Source organism: Vespula pensylvanica, chromosome 4 (genome assembly GCF_014466175.1).
Source record: "Vespula pensylvanica isolate Volc-1 chromosome 4, ASM1446617v1, whole genome shotgun sequence".
Lineage (NCBI taxonomy): Eukaryota > Metazoa > Arthropoda > Insecta > Hymenoptera > Vespidae > Vespula > Vespula pensylvanica.
Window position 1 is genome coordinate 760,885 of NC_057688.1, and position 19,003 is coordinate 779,887.

At 32.4% G+C, this 19,003-nt stretch overlaps 1 protein-coding gene and 1 long non-coding RNA gene across 2 annotated transcripts; one reads left to right on the forward strand and one right to left on the reverse strand.

The window, feature by feature from the left end:
• Positions 1-2,043: 2,043 nt before the first annotated feature.
• LOC122628647 lies at positions 2,044-12,697 on the reverse strand. Its single transcript, XM_043811119.1, has 10 exons — positions 12,289-12,697; positions 8,081-8,254; positions 6,769-7,230; positions 5,724-5,850; positions 5,436-5,559; positions 5,151-5,318; positions 4,542-4,697; positions 4,101-4,438; positions 3,749-4,028; positions 2,044-2,401 (listed from the first exon to the last, which is right to left on the reverse strand). Exons 1-10 carry the CDS (start codon positions 12,313-12,315, stop codon positions 2,170-2,172), a joined length of 2,088 nt encoding a protein of 695 aa, XP_043667054.1. The 5' UTR covers positions 12,316-12,697; the 3' UTR covers positions 2,044-2,169.
• On the forward strand, positions 3,819-4,894 carry LOC122628648. Its single transcript, XR_006327087.1, has 3 exons — positions 3,819-3,905; positions 4,161-4,306; positions 4,609-4,894. It is a non-coding gene; the product is annotated as an uncharacterized LOC122628648 (long non-coding RNA).
• Positions 12,698-19,003: the final 6,306 nt, after the last annotated feature.

Here is a 19,003-nt window from a genome sequence, read left to right on the forward strand (position 1 = left end):
CGCGTTCTCCAGAATTTGAATTTTTGAACAGGAGAGAATGAGTTAGTAGGAGGTAGTAAGAGTGAACGTGCTACCTCTTCTGGAATCATGTGATCCTGATACAAACCTCGCTTTGCGGGAAAACTTTCCGCGTTCTCCAGAATTTGAATTTTTGAACAGGAGAGAATGAGTTAGTAGGAGGTGGTACGCGCGAACGTGCCACCTCTTCTGGAATCATGTGATCCTGATACAAACCTCGCTTTGCGGGAAAAATTTCTGCGTTCTCCAGAATTTGAATCTTTGAACAGGAGAGAATGAGTTAGTAGGAGGTGGTATGCGAGTACTTGCCACCTCTTCTGGAATTATGTGATCCTGATACAATCCTCGATTTGCGGGAAAAATTTCCGCATTCTCCAGAATTTAAAATAAAAGAATCAGTTGTTTAGGTGAGGAAAATAATGATACAATTTAATTAAAAACACGTTTGTTTTTTTTCACATGAAACATTTTTATTTTCACTTTTGTTAATAATACATAGTATATACATCGTATCTCTTAATTGTACAAATATATATTTTTTTATAAAAATAACGCCATAATATAATGCAGTATTATACAATATAATATAATATTATACATAATACAATATATAATACTATATTATATTATGCATTGCATTATTACAATGCATAATACTATAGTAAACAATATTTTTTCTTTATGCTTCTCAGATTTAAGTAAACAAAATATGTTTCATAAGAACTTCGGCCTTTTGAATGCAACATGCAGCCTATTGACAGGCAACCAGCGATACGTGATTATATTCCTTTGTGACTCATTAATTTATTATATAATTTATCACGTTTTACAATAATAAAATACCTCGTATCGCATATTATTGAATTCGTTTCATTCTTTGAAAAGAAGCCGTGAAAATAAGAATATATATTTTCGTATAAAAAAAATTCATGTAACTTCGAAATTTCCCCCACCATTTAACCTACAAAAAAATTGGCCCCATATAATCGATCCCATATAATACCTTCATATCAAAAAAATTTGTAAAAAATTCTTTTGATAGGTTCAGTTTTTCACGAGATATTCCAATTTTTGTTGGATTTAAACGGGACACCCTTTATATAAGCGTTGGCAGACAACGTGCTAATGAGTTCATACCACATGATTCAAGGTACTATGAACTCTTAGCTGAAGCGTTCCACAGGGAAGGTTCCATAATAGTTCTTTAGAAGTTTCGGTCGAAGGAAGAAAGTCGAAACGCATGCTGCATGGAGTCGTCACGCTTCGCGAATCGACACGGTTAGGAGTCAGATAATAGCTTTTGCCGAGACAAACGATTCACGGACGACCGAGTCTAGTAAATCGCCTCGCATTCTGTCTATTTGGTCTCACGATATTTCAAATATTTCGATTGCTCCTTTTTCCACGGAGAGAGATTCGCTTCTTGTTTTTATTCGAGTGAAATAAAAATAAGTGTAACCTTCTTTCAACGTTAACGAGTAGAAGTCGTCGACGATTTCGAAGAATTTATCAAATTCAAGTTTAACAATCATCTTTCTCTAATCTTTTTTGTTTTGGATAATCACCTAGAATTTTATTTTCAACGAATATATATATTTTATATATATATATATATATATATATATATATATATATACACAATATATATATACACACACACACACAAATAGGTATAGGGCTATGATAATTTATTTTATTTTCTTAAAGTTAACGTATAAATAAAGAGTACAACAATATATAATAATAAATATAAAAAACGGTTACAAACGATCGATTATTTATCTAAGATGACTCGTTATAATATGATAAAAGTCATCTTTAATAAAAGATACATTAATGCGAACGAATATAATACTGTATTCCGATATTTAAGCACGAATTCATCATTGAGAATCATATTCGTTATCGCATAAATATATATATATATATATATATATATATATATATATATATATATTTGATTTACATACATATGTACATATATTTAAAAATTTTTAGTTTTTAACAAAATTTATACATCTACTCTTTATATAATACACGATCGTTCGGATCGATCATGAATTTTGATAAATAACAAATAGAAAAGAAGATAATTACAATTCTTTACGAAAGAACGATGCGTCAGGTACTGATAAAAGATAACGAGATATTCTAAGATGTTAACATTGGTTTCCAAGAATTCGAATCGTTTGGAACATCGGACAATTGCAATGGGAATTTGATTTCCGAAGATTGCAACATCGATGCTTCCGGTTTAAAGAAATCTAAGATCGGATGATAGTTATAATTGATTCGTCTTGGAGGTTCTTGATACTCTTCGTCGAAGCCACCATTTTGTAATCTGGTAGAAGCGTTTGTATCTTGATCGTACGGTTGACTATATCTACACAAAGAAAAATGATTCATTTTTTTGACACAAATCAAATTTGTTATACCAATTATCTCATTTTAAATAATCCAGCCAAATATCTTTGATTTTCTATTTTATAAAGAAATGATTCAAATAAAAGTTTTGAGATTTAAAATGAGAAATGTAATATTTGCTGAAGCTATTTCATAGAAAAAGTTATTCACAAGATACAAAATTCAAAACGATTTTTTTTAATCGAAATCGATATTTTAAATTTGACAAAAGTGATAGAGAATATCGATACGAATCCAACGAATATGTTTTCACCAAAATTTTATCGAACATTTGTGATTTATAATGTTTTATAATTTATGATTTGTGATATATGACTGCGATCTGGGTTTATAATTAAATAACTATAGTTATTATAACTTGATGAAATATCAATGAAAAGATATACTACAGATGTTCGTTGAATTTGTATTGATATTTTCTAAAACAATTGTTAAGCTTAAAATATCGATCTTTATTAAAAGAACAAAAATACTGTGACTATAGTATTTTTATATCTGTCGCCTAACTGCATCCTCTGCGAAGTAGCTGCAATAAATATTACATTTGTTTTTTATAAATTTCACAACTTTTGTTTAAAACGTTTGTTTATAAAATTCGATAGTATCAGAAATATTTGGCTCGTTTAAAGATATTTAAAATATATATTTGGATCGTTTAAAATGAGACACCCGGTGTATCGACTTGTCCAGAAGATTCGTGTCACTTCTTCACGTATGTCGAAACATATCTGTAAAACGTGTATAACGATATTAAACGTGTATTAAGTATATATATTGAAACGTGGCATTGAAGTAATAATGTTTTAATATATTTCTTTTTTTTTGTAATTTATTATTTCAATTTGTATGTCAATCGAAAATGGAAAATAACAAAGTCCGTTTTTTTTAAATGTTTTTCTATTACAAAAAAGGCAAAAATGTGCAACGCAATTGATAAAATAGATTTTTGTCGTTTATGAGAATGATGATTTAGTTAAACGGATGTTAGAAAATGATTTGCAATGTTTACATCTGGGAATTTCAATTTAAAAAATCTAGAACACTTGAGAAGACTTTCTAACAATGATGATGATAAAATCAAGACAGTTATCAAGAGAAACCAACATTATACAGTTTATCAAATAAAATAGATATTAAATTTATGAAAAAAAAAAAGAAAAAAAACTGTGAGAGAGAAAAAGGAAGAAAGAGAGTGATAAAAAATGAAAAGAGTTTCAAGAGCATTTGATATACCTGGGTTAATTAATCATCAGTACAAACTTTCCAGAGAACACTTTATATTTTCCTTTTTAATGATATGACTAACCTGTTCAACGAGCTATTATTAGGATTATCAGAGAATTCTTCCATTTGAAGAGACTCCCTTCTGAACGGTGGTCTGTGTCTAGTAGGTCTAGAAGAGTGTCCCTTGTTCAATGGTCCAATGTATCCAGGAGCTCTAGTATTGGGTGCATGTTGTTGAGGTAATTTATCAAAGGGTCTGTGAATGGTCGAGGGTCCCTTTGCTCTGGTTCGTCCAGGAAGTGTGAAACTAGGTCGGCTGGTCGACGAAGTTTCGATCACTGGTCTTTTGTTACTGGATAATCCTGGAAAATGTTTGTTTTGGCAACATCCATCGTGATATCTCGTTAATGTCAAAAAATTTTCGTGGAATGTACCGATATTCGAATCGTAGCTCGAACTTGGATTGTTGTATTTACTGACGTAATTATGATTAGGTTTGCTCAATTCCGGATAATCGTCCTTTGACTCGTTATTGGTAACAAATTCAGCACCAGGAAATTTTTCTTTCGGTTTCGGCGGCGGATCTTTTTCATGCGGTGGAAATATTTCGGAATAACCATGAACGTGACAACTGCAACAAGTAGGTACCTTGAATATATCCATATGAAGACCTAATTTCGAATCCCATGTTAACAATCGATGATAATTGTAAACTTGCACGCAGGAAGAACGATAGTTCTCCGATATGAAGGAACAACTACTTCGAGTATTTCTGAAATGAAAGATACGATATCGTTATTTTGATCAATTATGTTTCATTTTCTGATTATTCGTTTAAAACGATAATTTTCTTTTAAATAAGGATCAACACTTACGAACACTTCTCCAAACGTAACGTTTGAGTATGCTCTCCTGTATTTATTATGTATTTCCAAATTCCAGATGCTGCTCTAGCCAATTGTGGACGTGCATATTTAACCGTAGACGGGCATGTGAATCCTTCTTCAACGTTATCGAATGGATTGTCCGATCTAAAGAAAGAAATTTATTATTCGACGTTCACATTTATCGCATTTACGAAACTGTATAATCGATCGTATATGTATGTCTAGTGTGTTTTCTTTCGATCGATGGATTGCATTTGAAAATGGTGAAAGTTAATTGAACGACGTGAAATATACACTGAAATTGTTCTCACTCGATTAAGAAAAAATTCTTTTCCTTTTTCTTTTTCTTTTCTTTCTTTTTTTGTTTTCAATCCTTCCGTGTCTCCCGATTTCTAAAGCATCATTGTGCTCGTTAAATTATCACTTACGTTATAACGCTATTTAACTATGCGATAGATTTGCTGATAAAAAAAATAGAATGTATTGAGAACACGCAAAGAAGTTTTCAGATAGTAGATAATAGTCACGCGATTAATATTCATGTATATATATATATATATATATATATATATATATATATATATTATTTAAATTTACCTTTTAATTTCATTACTCTCGTAACGATTCTCAAATCGATTTTCGTATCGATTTTCAAAAGGGCTAGGCGAAGAATGATCGTCGAATCTTCCCTCTTGTACCTTGTAATCGGTCAACAAAGCTGACACCATGTCTTTGTTGTTTCTCAAGCTCCTCGTTATCGCTTCGCTTTAATAGAGTATAAAAATGAAAAGAGAGGAAACGAAAAAGAAAATAAAACTAAACGATAATAAAAATAAAAGTCAATCTTAACGTTTAAATAATATCATACATTATCGTACTTACTGCGGATAATCCGTAGCCTCGAGGCATACGGTTTTAGAAAAGAAAGTACATTCCTTATCCGTGGGAACCCTCTTTGGCTCGGAAGGTTTTCTCGATGGTCTCAATGGAGACGTTCTCGGTGGATCTGCAAAAGCGAAAGATCCGATTTTCCTTATCTCGTTTGGATAATCGTTTGCCAGGAAATGATGACATCGACGAGACTTTTATTTCTCTTTTTTTTCTTCTTTTCTTTCTTTTTTCCTTTTTTTTTTTTTATTCACAACGGATAGAAGGATAGAATAGACCGACCTGCATAAACGTTTCTTCTGTTAAGAGAAGACGGTCTTCTCGTTGATAGATTCACCGGTGGAGGCGGCGGCATCCGATAAAAGGGTCGTCTTCTTGGGACAGGTCTTGCCGATCGCAACTCTTGTGCCTTGAACATCCGACAAAATTAAATTAAAAATAAAAAAAGGGAAGGAAGAAAAAACGAGAAGAAGGAAAAGAGACGAAGATCGATTTCAAAGGGATCATTAAAATTAACGTAAACCTTCTCGATCTCTTCGAGATATTCAAATATCGAGATAGTCCGCGTTTACGATGTTGCGATTGCACTTTCGTATTCACCCGTCATGCGCTAATTGTATATTTCTTTTAGTTAGAGAAAATTATCTCAGGAAATAAGAACATACATAGATTTGTTTCGTTCTTTTTCTCTTTTATCTTTTTATTTTCTTTTTTATTCCCTTTCTCTCTCTCTCTCTCTCTCTCTCTCTCTCTCTCTTTGTCTCTCTTTCTCTCTCTCTCTCTCTCTTTCTCTTTCTTTAATTGCTACGTCCAGAGAAGTTTTATGAGGCATTGCGATTATGCATGGCAAACGCGAACTTCGCGTGAAAGTATAAAACGAAAAACTCTCTCGGAGAAATGTGTTAATTCGTTTATACTGTTGATTCTAATATCGATAGACATCTTGCTGAATTAAAACGATCCATTCTCAAAGGAATAAAATGTTTCTTGTTTTTTTTTTTCTCTTTTTTCTTTTCTCTTATTAATGTTTAAAAAGAAAACGTTTTATGACATCTCAAAGAGCGACAGGATGGCATAGTATCAGATTACTTCCACCTCCGACGCCGTAACGTAACAAGTTGCGTGGAATTCACATTGAAAAAAAGAAAAGAGAAAGAAAACAGAAAAAAAGAAAGAGAGAGAGACAGAAAGAGAGAGGAGAGAGAGAGAGAGAGAGAGAGAGAGAGAGAGAGAGAGAGAAACAACAAAAAGAAAAAAAATAAAGAAGGCGCGATTTCATAATAACGATTATTATCCATATCGCGTTAATTAAGAAAGTTTAAATTACCTTTGGTAATTCCTCTGCAGTTTCCTTCCCATCCTCTTCTTCTTCTTCTTTTTCCTTCTCGGTCTTTACCTCCTCATCCTTTTTTTTCTCCTTCCCCTCCTCCTCGTCCTTTGCATCCTCATCTTTCTCGTTCTTCTCAACTTCTTCCTTCACAATTTCATCCTCTTCCATCTCCTCTTCTTCATCCTCTTCCATCTCGTCTCCAGAAATATCGTCGGAAATGATCCTTGCAATATCTGCACTGATAGGCAACATCAAAGCTCTCGAGGCGTTCCTTCTGTTGTTATCATTGTCGCCAAACAGAGATCGAGCATCCACGGTTGCAGAAGACGGTGTTGTTTCGTTATCGTTTATTCTCTTTGAAATTAATCTCGCCATAAGTAATTTTTGTCGTACCGACATATTACGTATTATTGGTATTACCTGACCGATCTGTTCCCTCTTCTCGGTCACTTTCAGGGCCTTTAAAAGTGAAATTGATAAGTCAGTCAAGTTGACTTTTCTCTTTTTTATTTATTCAATCCTTATCGATTGAATTTTTAGTAATATCACCAAATATATTTTTTTAATAATGTATATTATATTATTATTATATAATATATATAATATGATAATTTTATTATCATCATCATCATTATCATTATTGTCGTCATAGTATTTATAAACATTTTCAATAATAAACAACTATCATTAAACTTTACAAACTTTCGTTAAAGTTGACTAGGAAATATACCATAATATTCTTGGAGAGATAAGAATTAAAGTACCTTGATAAAAGTACTTGAAATTAATAAGTGAGTGGACCTTGATTTTTTTAGTTCATTCTTATCAATTTTCAACCTTATCAACCTATATTAATACTGCAAATTGTATTTTTTATTAATAATAATAATAATAATATTAAATACATTATTATTATGTAACATATATTACATAATAATATATTATATTATATATAATAATATTATTGTTATAAAGATTATTATTATTATTATTATCGTTATCAGTTGATTTTACAAAGTATTTATAAACATTTTTAATATTAAGCTGTTGTTAAAATTAAGAAAACTTCTTTAAAATTAGCAAACATAATGATATTCTTGGAGCGATAAGAATTGAATATAGTCAATGAAAAAAATGATTAATCAATCATCATTCAATTTCGAAAACAATGAATAATCAATGATAATTATTAAAAAAATGATTTCATTCGCGATAACGTCTAGATGAAAAGTAATCACACTCGTATGTTATTTCAGATGAAGAAATCTCCTATGCTTTTTTTTTCCTTTTTATTTTATTGCTTACTCACGGATTTCACTATGTCTCGTACTTTATCGGTCCTGTTCTTGACACTAATTTGCTCCTCGTTGATCGTCGAAGAAACAGAAACGTCCTCTTTTGTTGGATTTTTATCCTCGTAGATTCCATCGTCTTTCTGATCCTCCTTCGAGTCGACGTTAAACGAGGATAGTAGTACGACCGTCTAGAGAGTGAAACGGAAAGCAATGTTGTTATTTTTTCCTTTTTTCTTCTTCTTTTTTTTTTTTACCTTACCAGGTTTAGAGATCTCTACGAGTAAAAATCATTTATTACATCGAACGAGCGCGTGCCGTATAAGATTCTTCGTATTTAATAGACAGCCTGGAATTCTAGATACGTTTGATATGTGCGCGTGAAAGTACGCATTAGAAAATATTCGTTCTCGAAAGATATATAGATTGTGCGTTCTAATCTTTAAAAGAAAATCTTGAATTATCTAAGATCGTATGGAAAACAAGAAAAAAAAACGAAACGAAAATAGAAAAAAGAAAAAAAGGGACAATTGCGATATCACACGACAAGCGTTTCGGAATATTAACAAGGTGAAAGAAACAAGAAAGGATAAACTAATATATTCCAGTGGTTTTAATTAAGAAATGATTTCAAGGCACAATTAGAGACGATGCAACTTCCTCGAGAAGAAGGAACAATTGTAGCGCGTGCGCAAGATAGTATTACGTGCGGAGACGTAACAGTTATCTGTAAGAGGAAGCTCGGTTTATATAGCATTAGCTACTAGTTTTCCAGCTAACTTAAGATTATCGCGAAGAGGAATCTTTTTCATTTCTGAGGATGCCCAGCAACAAGTTACCACTGACTATACGAGTTTAGTATTATACGATCTGAAAAAACTGCGAAAGAGTTCCCATTAAACTCTTTTATATTCTCTTTTGACTAACTATATCTCAGTTAAAATATTTATGTAATATTATATATATATATATATATATATATATATATATATATAATTTCATTTATTTAGAAATAATTTAGAAAAAATTTCTTCGCCATTTTTTCTAATATTGGACGACACAAAATGTGATTTCATTTATATTCGATTTTTCAAAATCTCTTTCTGTCTCTCTTTCTCTATCTCTCTCACTCTATATATATATATATATATATATATATATATATATATATATATATATATATATATATATATTCTCTTTTTGAGTACAACTGATTCTCATTTAAGTTTCTTGTCCTATTGTTCTAAATAGTCAGATATAATTAATCCGTCATGTTTATATATAAATATTGTATTTTAAAATGATCTTTTCACCTGTACTCAGTATTTCACCCACGTATTTCTCTCTCTCTCTCTCTCTCTCTCTTTTTTGAGTACAATGCGTTCTCACGTAAATTTCTTTCTCTATTGTTTTAAATAGTTAAATAAAACTTATACATAATTTTTGTATACAAGTATTGAACTACAAAATGTTCTGTTCACCTACATTCAGTTTCGCCCACGTATTTCTTTCTTTGTTTCTTTTTTACTCTCGAATGTAACAGGTTCACTCGTAAATTTCTCGCCCTATTGTTCTAAATAACTGGATAAAAATTCTTTCGTTGTTTCCGCATGTAAAAATTGAATCTCGAAATATCCAGTTTACCTATATTCACTTCCGCCCACGTATTTCTCTCCTCTCTCTCTCTCTTTCTCTCTCTTTTTCTCTCTTTCAGTCAAGAATATAACAGGTTCTCTCGTAAGTATCTCACTCTGCCGTTTTAAATAGCTAGATAAAATTCATTCGTCATTTTTGCATGTAAGTATCTCAACCTAAACAGACTTGTTCACCTGTATTCAGTTCCGCCCATGCATTTCACTATCTCTCTCTCTCTCTCTCTCTCTCTCTCTCTCTCTCTCTCTCTCTTTTCTCTCTTTTAAGTACAACAGGTTCTCATTTAAATTTATCTCCTTATTATTCTACATAACTGAATAAAATGAATTCATCATTTTTGTATAGAAATATTGAAGCCCAAAATGTCCCGTTCATTCGTATTCAATTTCGTCAATGTACTTCTCTCTCTTTCTCTCTCTTTCACTTTTGAATGTAATAAGTTCACTTGTAAGTTTCTCCTTCTATTGTTCTAAATAGCTAGAAAAAAGTTTATTCATTATTTTCACATGTAAAGATTGAATCTTGAAATATTCAGATTACCTATATTCTCTTCCGCTTACATATTTCTTTCTCTCTCTCTCTCTCTCTCTCTCTCTCTCTCTCTCTCTCTCTCTCTCTCTCTCTATCTCTCTCTCTCTCTCTCTCTCTTACTTTGGAACACAGACTCTCGCTTATATTTCTCACTCTATTGTTCTAAATAGTTAGATAAAATTAATTCTTCATTTATGTATGTAAGTATTAATGCTTAAAATGTTCTGTTTACTTGTATTCACTTCTACTCATATATCTCTCTCTTCTCTCTCTCTCTTTTTCTATTTTGAGTACAACAGTTTCTCACTTAAGTTATTCCTTCTATTGTTCTAAATAGCTAGATAAAATTAATTCTTCATTTATTTATATAAGTATTGAATCTCGAAATGTTCTGTACATTTATATTCTATTTATCTCTCTCTCTCTCTCTCTCTCCCTCTCTCTCCCTCTCTTTTTCTCTCTCTTCATCTTCCTTTAGAGTACAACAGATTCTAATTTAACTTTTTCATTTTGCTGTTTTAAATATTTAAAATAAAATTAATTAAAAACTTTTTATATAAATATCGAATTTCAAAACATCCTGTTCATCTATATTCTGTTTTATATAGATATTTCTCTCTCTCTCTCTCTCTCTCTCTCTCTCTCTCTCTTTCTTTCTCTTTTGAATACAACTGATTCTCTTACAACTTAAATTTCTTATTCTATAATTTTAAACAATTATATAAAATAATTTTTCATTTATGTATATAAATATTGAATCTCAAAATGTCCCATTCACCTATACTCAACTTCGCCTATATATTTCTCTGTCTCTATCTCTCTCTTTCTTAGTCTCGAGTCTAACAATTTCTCTCGTAAGTTTCTTGCTTTATTGTTGTAAATAGATAGAAAAAATTCATTCATCATTTTCGCATGTAAGAATCGAATCTCGAAATATCTAGTTTATCTATATTTACTTCCGCCCACTTACCTATCTCTCTCTCTCTCTCTCTCTCTTTCTCAGTCTCGAATATAACAGGTTCTCTCGTAAGTTTCTCACACTGCCGTTCCAAATAGACGTCCTACACAAAGTGCTATACTAAAGTTATAACAGCTGCCTTATCGAAGCTATTCACGATTAACATTTCGCAGTGTAGATGGATCTTATAGACTAATACGATAAGTTTACATCTATTATACGTCGTGAAATCGCCATAAAATAGGAAACTATGTTTCTCCACGAAGCCATTTTTCATCCCGTTCTACGCGTTTGTAATCGACGTTGACCCAGTAAGCATCCGTGCAAGACAAGAAGGAAGGAGATGTAAAAAAAAAAAAAATGAAAAAAGAAGGACGCGCAGAGGTCGACAACGATTTCACTGAAATCATTTTCATGATCGTCATTCGAACGAATTCTTCTTTCTTTTTTTTTCTTGTCTCTTCTTTTCTTTTCTTTTTTTTTTTATTTATCCCGTTATTGCCATTTTTAAGCAGCAAGTAGTTTCGATCTTTCTCTTTTAATAGCCGAGAAAGAGAGAGGAAGTATGCAGATGACGTTAATGAACCTTTCTCCTGAGAGGGAACTCGGTATTCCGGCATAAACGAACGTTCTATTACTTTTCCTCGTTCTACCGGCTTCCTCGGATCAAGGCCACGGTAAAGGTTGTTCCACTTTATCGAGATAAAAGTCGACCGAGACAAGTGCAAATCCGTTCAAGGGGACGTTCAACCACCCTTTTGCAATTTGTTACCTTTGCTGAGTTAATCGATTCGACGACTGGAAAATTGTTACTATTTAAAGTCTCGTTTCGTCACGGCACGATTTCGTTTCGCTTCCGTGATTATTTCCTTCAGAAAAAGGTAAATAATATTATTTCTTGTTTAAGAACATCGATCCTGAGAAAATGTTTATATATCGTAAACGATACGTTCCACGGCTAATTAATTTTATCATATTAATTCTATCGGTTATTGTAATATTTTTTCTTCCCTCTCTTTTTTTTTTCTCTTCTTACTATTTCTTTCTCTTCTGTCTTTTGCAATATCAAAATAAATTCCTTACCAAAATTATAAGCGAACGTATTTTCATCTCAGCTACAGAATTTTTAATCTTTCTCTCTCTCGGAAGATCGATCTATAGAGATCGATGATTTTCTCACTCGATATACACACGCAATGATCACTAGGTAGAGCTATGATCGTTCCTTATAATTTATCAATTTATCGTATAATTCGCGAACACGAATCTTTGTACACCTGTTTCCTATCGAGGTCAAAATTCAACCGACTTCGTCGAATGGTTTACTACTGATCTCTTCTTCCAACGGCGCGAAACTCGCGAGCTCGGACTTTCAGTCTCTTGATAGCAGATGGTAGAGGTGGTGGTGATGGTAGTGGAGGTGTAACCTAGGGGAGGTGGATCAGAAAGAGAAAGAAAAAGGAAAAGAAAAGAAAGAAGAAGAAGAAGAAGAAGAAGAAGAAGATTCGTTCCCCTCTATGTCGTGTCTACGCGGGAGCCACGTTAACACTTTTTCTCGTAACATAAACATTCTCAAGCGCGCCAAACTTTTAACACTCGATATCGTTTACTCATATACGATTGCTTTTATAATCCTTTTTCTTTTTCTTTTTTTTTCCTTTCTTTTCGAAGATAAAAGAAAGATGTTGTTTTTTGTCTTTCTACAAACACGATCGCACAAACTAGATATTTGACCGTATTTTGAACTTTTTCGTCAGAATGAAACTTTACGAAAAAAGTTTACGCTCGTTTTCGCCTTGTCATCCTTGTTTATTTAACTTCTTCGTTGGACTAAATTTTATGAGAGAAAAAAATTAAAAAAAAAAAAAGAGAAGGAAAAAAATAGAAAAGAAGAAAACAAAAAGGAAAATGAAGAACGAGAAAGAAGTACGACGCTCGTTTTCGCTTCGATCGTTCATAAAATTCATGCTCGTTGTTTGCAATGAACCAGATGGAAGATGTTATATTTAAGGTCGTTCCATTACGAATTGATAATTTTGTCCAACGGAAGGAGAATCTCTCTCACAGAAAAAGATGTTTCGTTCGCTTAGCCGTGACCGAGAAAACCGGAACGTAGTACATAGTTAAGCATCGTCGAGATACGAGGCACATGCCTTGTGATGCTTCGACTACCGAGGAAGAAGAAGAAGGAAGAAGAAGGAAGAAGTAGAAGAAGAAGAAAAAGAAGAAGTCGGCCACTCTCTTCCTGCTCCTTCCTATATCTACTCTTCATTCTCTTTGTGTGAAACAAGTCTTTCATTCTTTCTTTTAAAGAATCCTAATCGCTATCATTTTACTATTATTATTATTATTATTATTATTATTATTATTATTATTATTATTATTATTATTATTTATATTTTTCATAAGGATTTTTATATTAATAAGATTCTTTAACATTAAACGTTAACAAAAAATAAAAAAAGGAAAAAAAAGAAAAAAGTTGTTTAAAATTAGTCGCTGTAAAAAATAAAAAGAAATAAAAGATAAAATATTTCAGTCGAGTCCGGGTTGATGAACTTTCTTCATAATAGATCTCTTTACTCTCGAGATTCGTTTCGCGACTGGCCGGAGGTCGTCTCTTTAGCAGGTGCACGATGAAGCGGAGGGTGAAAGCGCCTTGTACTTACCAGTACCTTTACAAGATAAAACATGAGTGAGACTTTAAATACGATGATTCTCGTTTCTGATAGTCTTTGATAATTAACATCTACCACTCTCGAAAATATCGACAAACTTGTCTTTAATAACACTCGATTGGAAAATGTATTATTAAAAAATTGTCAAAGTGCTTATATGTAAGTAACTACTTATCTATTACTCGAACATAGTAGGATAAGTAAACTTTAAACTTTCTTGTTGTTTCGTCTGACAGTCGTTTTCTAATTTCTCTCTCTCTCTCTCTCTCTCTCTCTCTCTCTCTCTCTCTCTCTCTCTCTCTCTCTCTCTCTTTTTCTCTTATCGGATAATCTATGCTTTTCTTAAACCATATACTAGAAACGAATCGAGTGAAAGTTATCTTGAAGTGAAGCACGATACCGTACGATACAATATCTTTTATCGATGATTTTTTAAAGAATATTTAGAGAACATTTCCAATGTCGCTTTCGTTTGAATTGCTTGGATTTATATCGTTGAAAAATTTCTGATGGTTTTAGTTAAAACCGTTTCTCCGACTAAAATATGTAGGTCAGTGTTCTCCGGTAATTTCGAGTTTGGGTCAGAAGACTTTGTCCGACCAACTTGGTCGTTTAGAAAGAAAGGAAGATGAAAGATAGCTTAACGATGAATAAGACTTTTTAAGAATCTCTCTCTTTCTCTCTCTCTCTCTCTCTCTCTCTCTCTCTCTCTCTCTCTCTCTCTCTCTCTCTCTTTCTCTTTATCTCTATCTCTTTCTTTGAGATATTTTTCGGATATACGCAACAGAGATCGAAGGAAAGTAGGACAGAACCAGAAGATCTGGTTTTCGAGTTAGACGTCATTCTTCTTTTAGGATTAGAAAGGACCGCAAATAACTAGACGTCTTTTATTATCATACGTATATACATCTAGTGTATGTATACATATACATATACATATAATAGGTGTACATACAAATATGCTATATAATCGAGCTGCATCCTGCACCATCTGTGCCGACGACGAAAGACTTTCTCTGTCTCTTGTTTTTCTTTTTTTTTTCTTTTCCTTTCCTCCTTTTCTTCTTCTTGTTCTTTTCATTTCATTTCTTTCTTTTCTTTTTCATTTTTTTTATCCCTCCTTTTCTTCTCTTTATTCTCTTTCTCCAAAGAAAATCTCAATCATCGCTTGCTTGAAATTGAACGTGTAACACGTGCGACTCAGTCCATTTTAATAGGCTTTCACTATTATTTTTTATTAAAATCGTTCCGTAAACATCGAGAGATATAACTTTCCTATATGTGTTATTATTTTAAGATAGATCTAATGGAAATAATTCGATGATATTTCTAATATTTCTTTCTTTCTTTCTCGTCACTGCGGAAGAGCTATCCAACGAAGTTAGCATCTTCGTACATTGCTCCCTTCTCCCTCTCGTCGGATCCCTAACTCCCTTCTTCACATTTTCCATAACCTCGAGCCATAAAGGAGCCTCCCTACGTTTTATGGTTATTTCAAGATTTCAGGAATGCGATCCAATTTACGATAACGATCCTTGTCCAACACATGGCTGTGCGTACGGATCATCCACTTTGCTTCTTTTCCCTTCGAACGTAAGGAGAGATGAAAGGAGGTAAGAGGAAATCTCGAACATTGCGGGAGACGATAGAAGAAGATGTACAATTCGCAATATCCAAGCAATGCGACGACGACAACAACAAGAATGATTGGAGGCTTGAAAAAAAATATTACATGTACGTGCTCTCTCTCTCTCTCTCTCTCTCTCTCTCTCTCTCTCTCTCTCTCTCTCTCATTCTCTGTCGACTCGTTTATTCTTCGTAGCTTTCCATTTAATTTTTCTTTTTTTTTTTCTTTTTTTATTCTACACTTGCATATCCCTCGTTCGTGCAGAAAGCGTGGGAAGAAAGTAAAAGTAAAACGTCGTTCATTTTCCAATCTTCCATGCAAACGCACAATGACTACGTCGGTGGTCCTTCGTAATAAGATTTATCTTTCGATTGAATTTTCGAACTTTTTCTTTTTTTCCTTTTCTTCTTCTTCTTCTTTTTCTTCTTTCTCTTTACTCCTTTATTTGTATACTTATTCCTTTTTTCTTGTTCTTTTTCTTTTCGTTTTTCTTTCTTTTTTAATTTTTCCTTTTTTCTTTCCCCCTCCCCCTCTCCCACGCCTCAAAGAAATATGTAACAACGTGAAGAGATTACTAAAATAAATATAAAAATTCCGAAATGGAGCTTACCGTGCACTCGAAGTACGAGGAGTTTCCAGTTCCTCCTTCCACTTGTATTCTCAGGATTCGAGACTCGTTCGCGAGTCTACATGAATCAAAGACGAGGCCGCAGTAAGACTCTTTGGCAAGATATCGAATCTGCGACGTGGGAGCGATAAATAATGGATTCGCAACACTGTACTAAGGAAGAAAAATAAAATATAAAGAACTCATGCGTACGGTGAGTGAGTATAAACGTACTGGCAAACTTGCAGAAATAAGATGAGAAAAAGAAAGAGAGAGAGAGAGAGAGAGAGAGAGAGAGAGAGAGAGAGAGAGAGAGAAAGTATTATACATACGTACGTACGTAGGTACATACGTAGGTAATAAAGCTAAGCCTTTGAGCCAAACGTGAAAGCTGACTTCGTCGTTACTTTGAAACTTAATCTTTGGATTCGTTCGAGAACGTTGCGCTCGTATTTTATAAATCTTGGAGATCGTAAAGTCGAACACAATTCGTTGCTAATTTTCTTGAATCATTTGTTTCGTTAATACCGTTTACTCTCTTTCTTTAAAACTACGTTAAAACACGTAATCGATGTTATACCTACTTTTACAATGAACTGTTCCATAATTAACTTAATAAGAGATTTCATAATCATTGAAAAATCTTAATTATATACTTTAGAGAGACGTTAATTAAAACGTTAACTCGACTGTTAATTGCATAACTCCTTTCCATGGTAACCATGGATACTTACAGTATATAAAGTTACATTTCATGCAATTATTGGTAAACATAATCTATTTTTTTTTTTACAAGATCAATGTTTTATATCGAGAAATTTAAGTGTCTTCAGGAAATAAGTGTTTTTTTAAAGGTAAGCTTGAAACGTAAATCATTTTTGTTTATGGGAAAGAGACGGGGTAGAAACAACAAACGTAATAACATTGTTTATTTGTGATTCGACGAACGTTTTCAAGGTTTCACTTAATTTTTTTAATCGTAATTTTTATAACTTTTCAAACGAAATTTTATTTTACGCAAAAGAAAGAAAAGCAATTTTTCTCAAATTTTTACTTCTTATGATATTTAAATTTGTCCAGACAAAAAAAGAAGTGTGGAAATTAAAAATATAAGAGAGAACAGGTATTCCTTCTTAGAAAAATATTATTTTAATAAATATTCAAAAAGGACGACTCTTACCTTACTAAATCAAAAAGAACAGGATAGAATAAGTTAAAACAGGCCAAGCAGCTGGTAACTGACAAGTAACTATTATCCTGTTCTGCGTATCTAAAGTGAGGACAGTCGTTTCGAATATTTATTAAAGTAATAATTTTCTAAAAAATAATTCTCGTTTCTCTCTTATATCTTTACTTGACTTAATCTTCTTTTCTTTTTGTCTAAACAATGTTAAACATCGTAGAAAGTGAAAGTTAGATGCTAGATAAAAAAAAACGTTTCGAACGATAAACGTTCGTTTCTATTTTTTCTATTCTTTTTGTTTTTTTTTTTTTTTAGATAAGATGATTAAAATAAGATGCCGCTAAAAGAATTATACTTTGCTTTTTAAAGGAAAAAATAAAATCGATTTCGTAATAAACACTGAAACACTTTCATTCAATCAGAAATAAACAACGCTCTAATGTATAGTCCCACAAAATAAGAAAAAAAAAAAAAAAAACATTTGTTCCAAACTTTTTTTTCAAAAACACATTATTTTCGAGATGTTTAAGTGTCCGAATTTAAAAAGACAATTCACCATGCAAGTATATACGTACGTATATATAAGGAAAAAGAAAAAAAAAAGAACAGAACGTGTCTCAAGCGTAATATCGAGTCTTTTAAAATTCCGAAAGAGTACAAGAAGTACAAGAAGTACATAGATACGAGTTTAATGTTTAATTATTTTGTCATTTCACACGGGGGCATGCTTTTAATCTCGACATATATTTCTTGCAATGGAAACGTGCCGAGCATGAGTGTTAATTGACGCAAAAGCTTGCACGGAGTGAATTAATTATAACAATCTCCGGTAAGAAAGCATATATATATATGTGTGTGTGTATGTGTGTGTGTGTATATATATATATATATATACATATACATATATATATTTATGTACATACATACATGCACACACACACACACACACACATATATATATATATGCTTACGTGTATGTGAAGAAAGATTTACGATACACGTACGCCCACGCTAACTCGTCCCTACCCCGCGGCGGTCCACTACAATTTGTTACTTCGTCGTAATTAAATCGACGCGCGGCGGATGTGTGCCACTTTAATTAATTTAATTAAAACGTTTCCCCGGATAGAGAACTCGATCAAGAGAGAGAGAGAGAGAGAGAGAGAGAGAGAGAGAGAGAGAGAGAGAGAGAGAGAGAGAGAGAGAGAGAGAGAGAGAGATAAGTATTTATTCGCCGTACAAATCGATTTCGATCGACATTCTCTTCTCTGAGATTTCTTCGTTTTAAATCTTTCGATTTTTTCGAAAAACGTTTTACAAGGATCTTTATCTCTCTTTTTTTTTTCTTTTTTTTTTCTTTTCTTTTATATTGCAGCCCGAATAAATCAATCGGCATGATGTAGTACAAAAAAAAAAGAAAATTATTACTGAAAGATCAATGGGTTTTGCTCGGATCAGGTAAAAGATCCAAAAGATTAAAGTCTCCGTTGAAAAATCGGATAACGTTTACTGACAAGATAAAAGACAAAAAAAACTTCTTAATACAATCGTCGAGTCTACATACATTGTTTCTTGTATTATCTCTTTCTTTTTTGTTTATTTGTTTTTGTTATTTTTTTTTTTTGTTTCGTTTTGTCGTTTTGTTTGGAAGGAAAAAGAAATCGTAACGCAAAGATCAAGACGCAACCTCGTTTCTTTCTTTT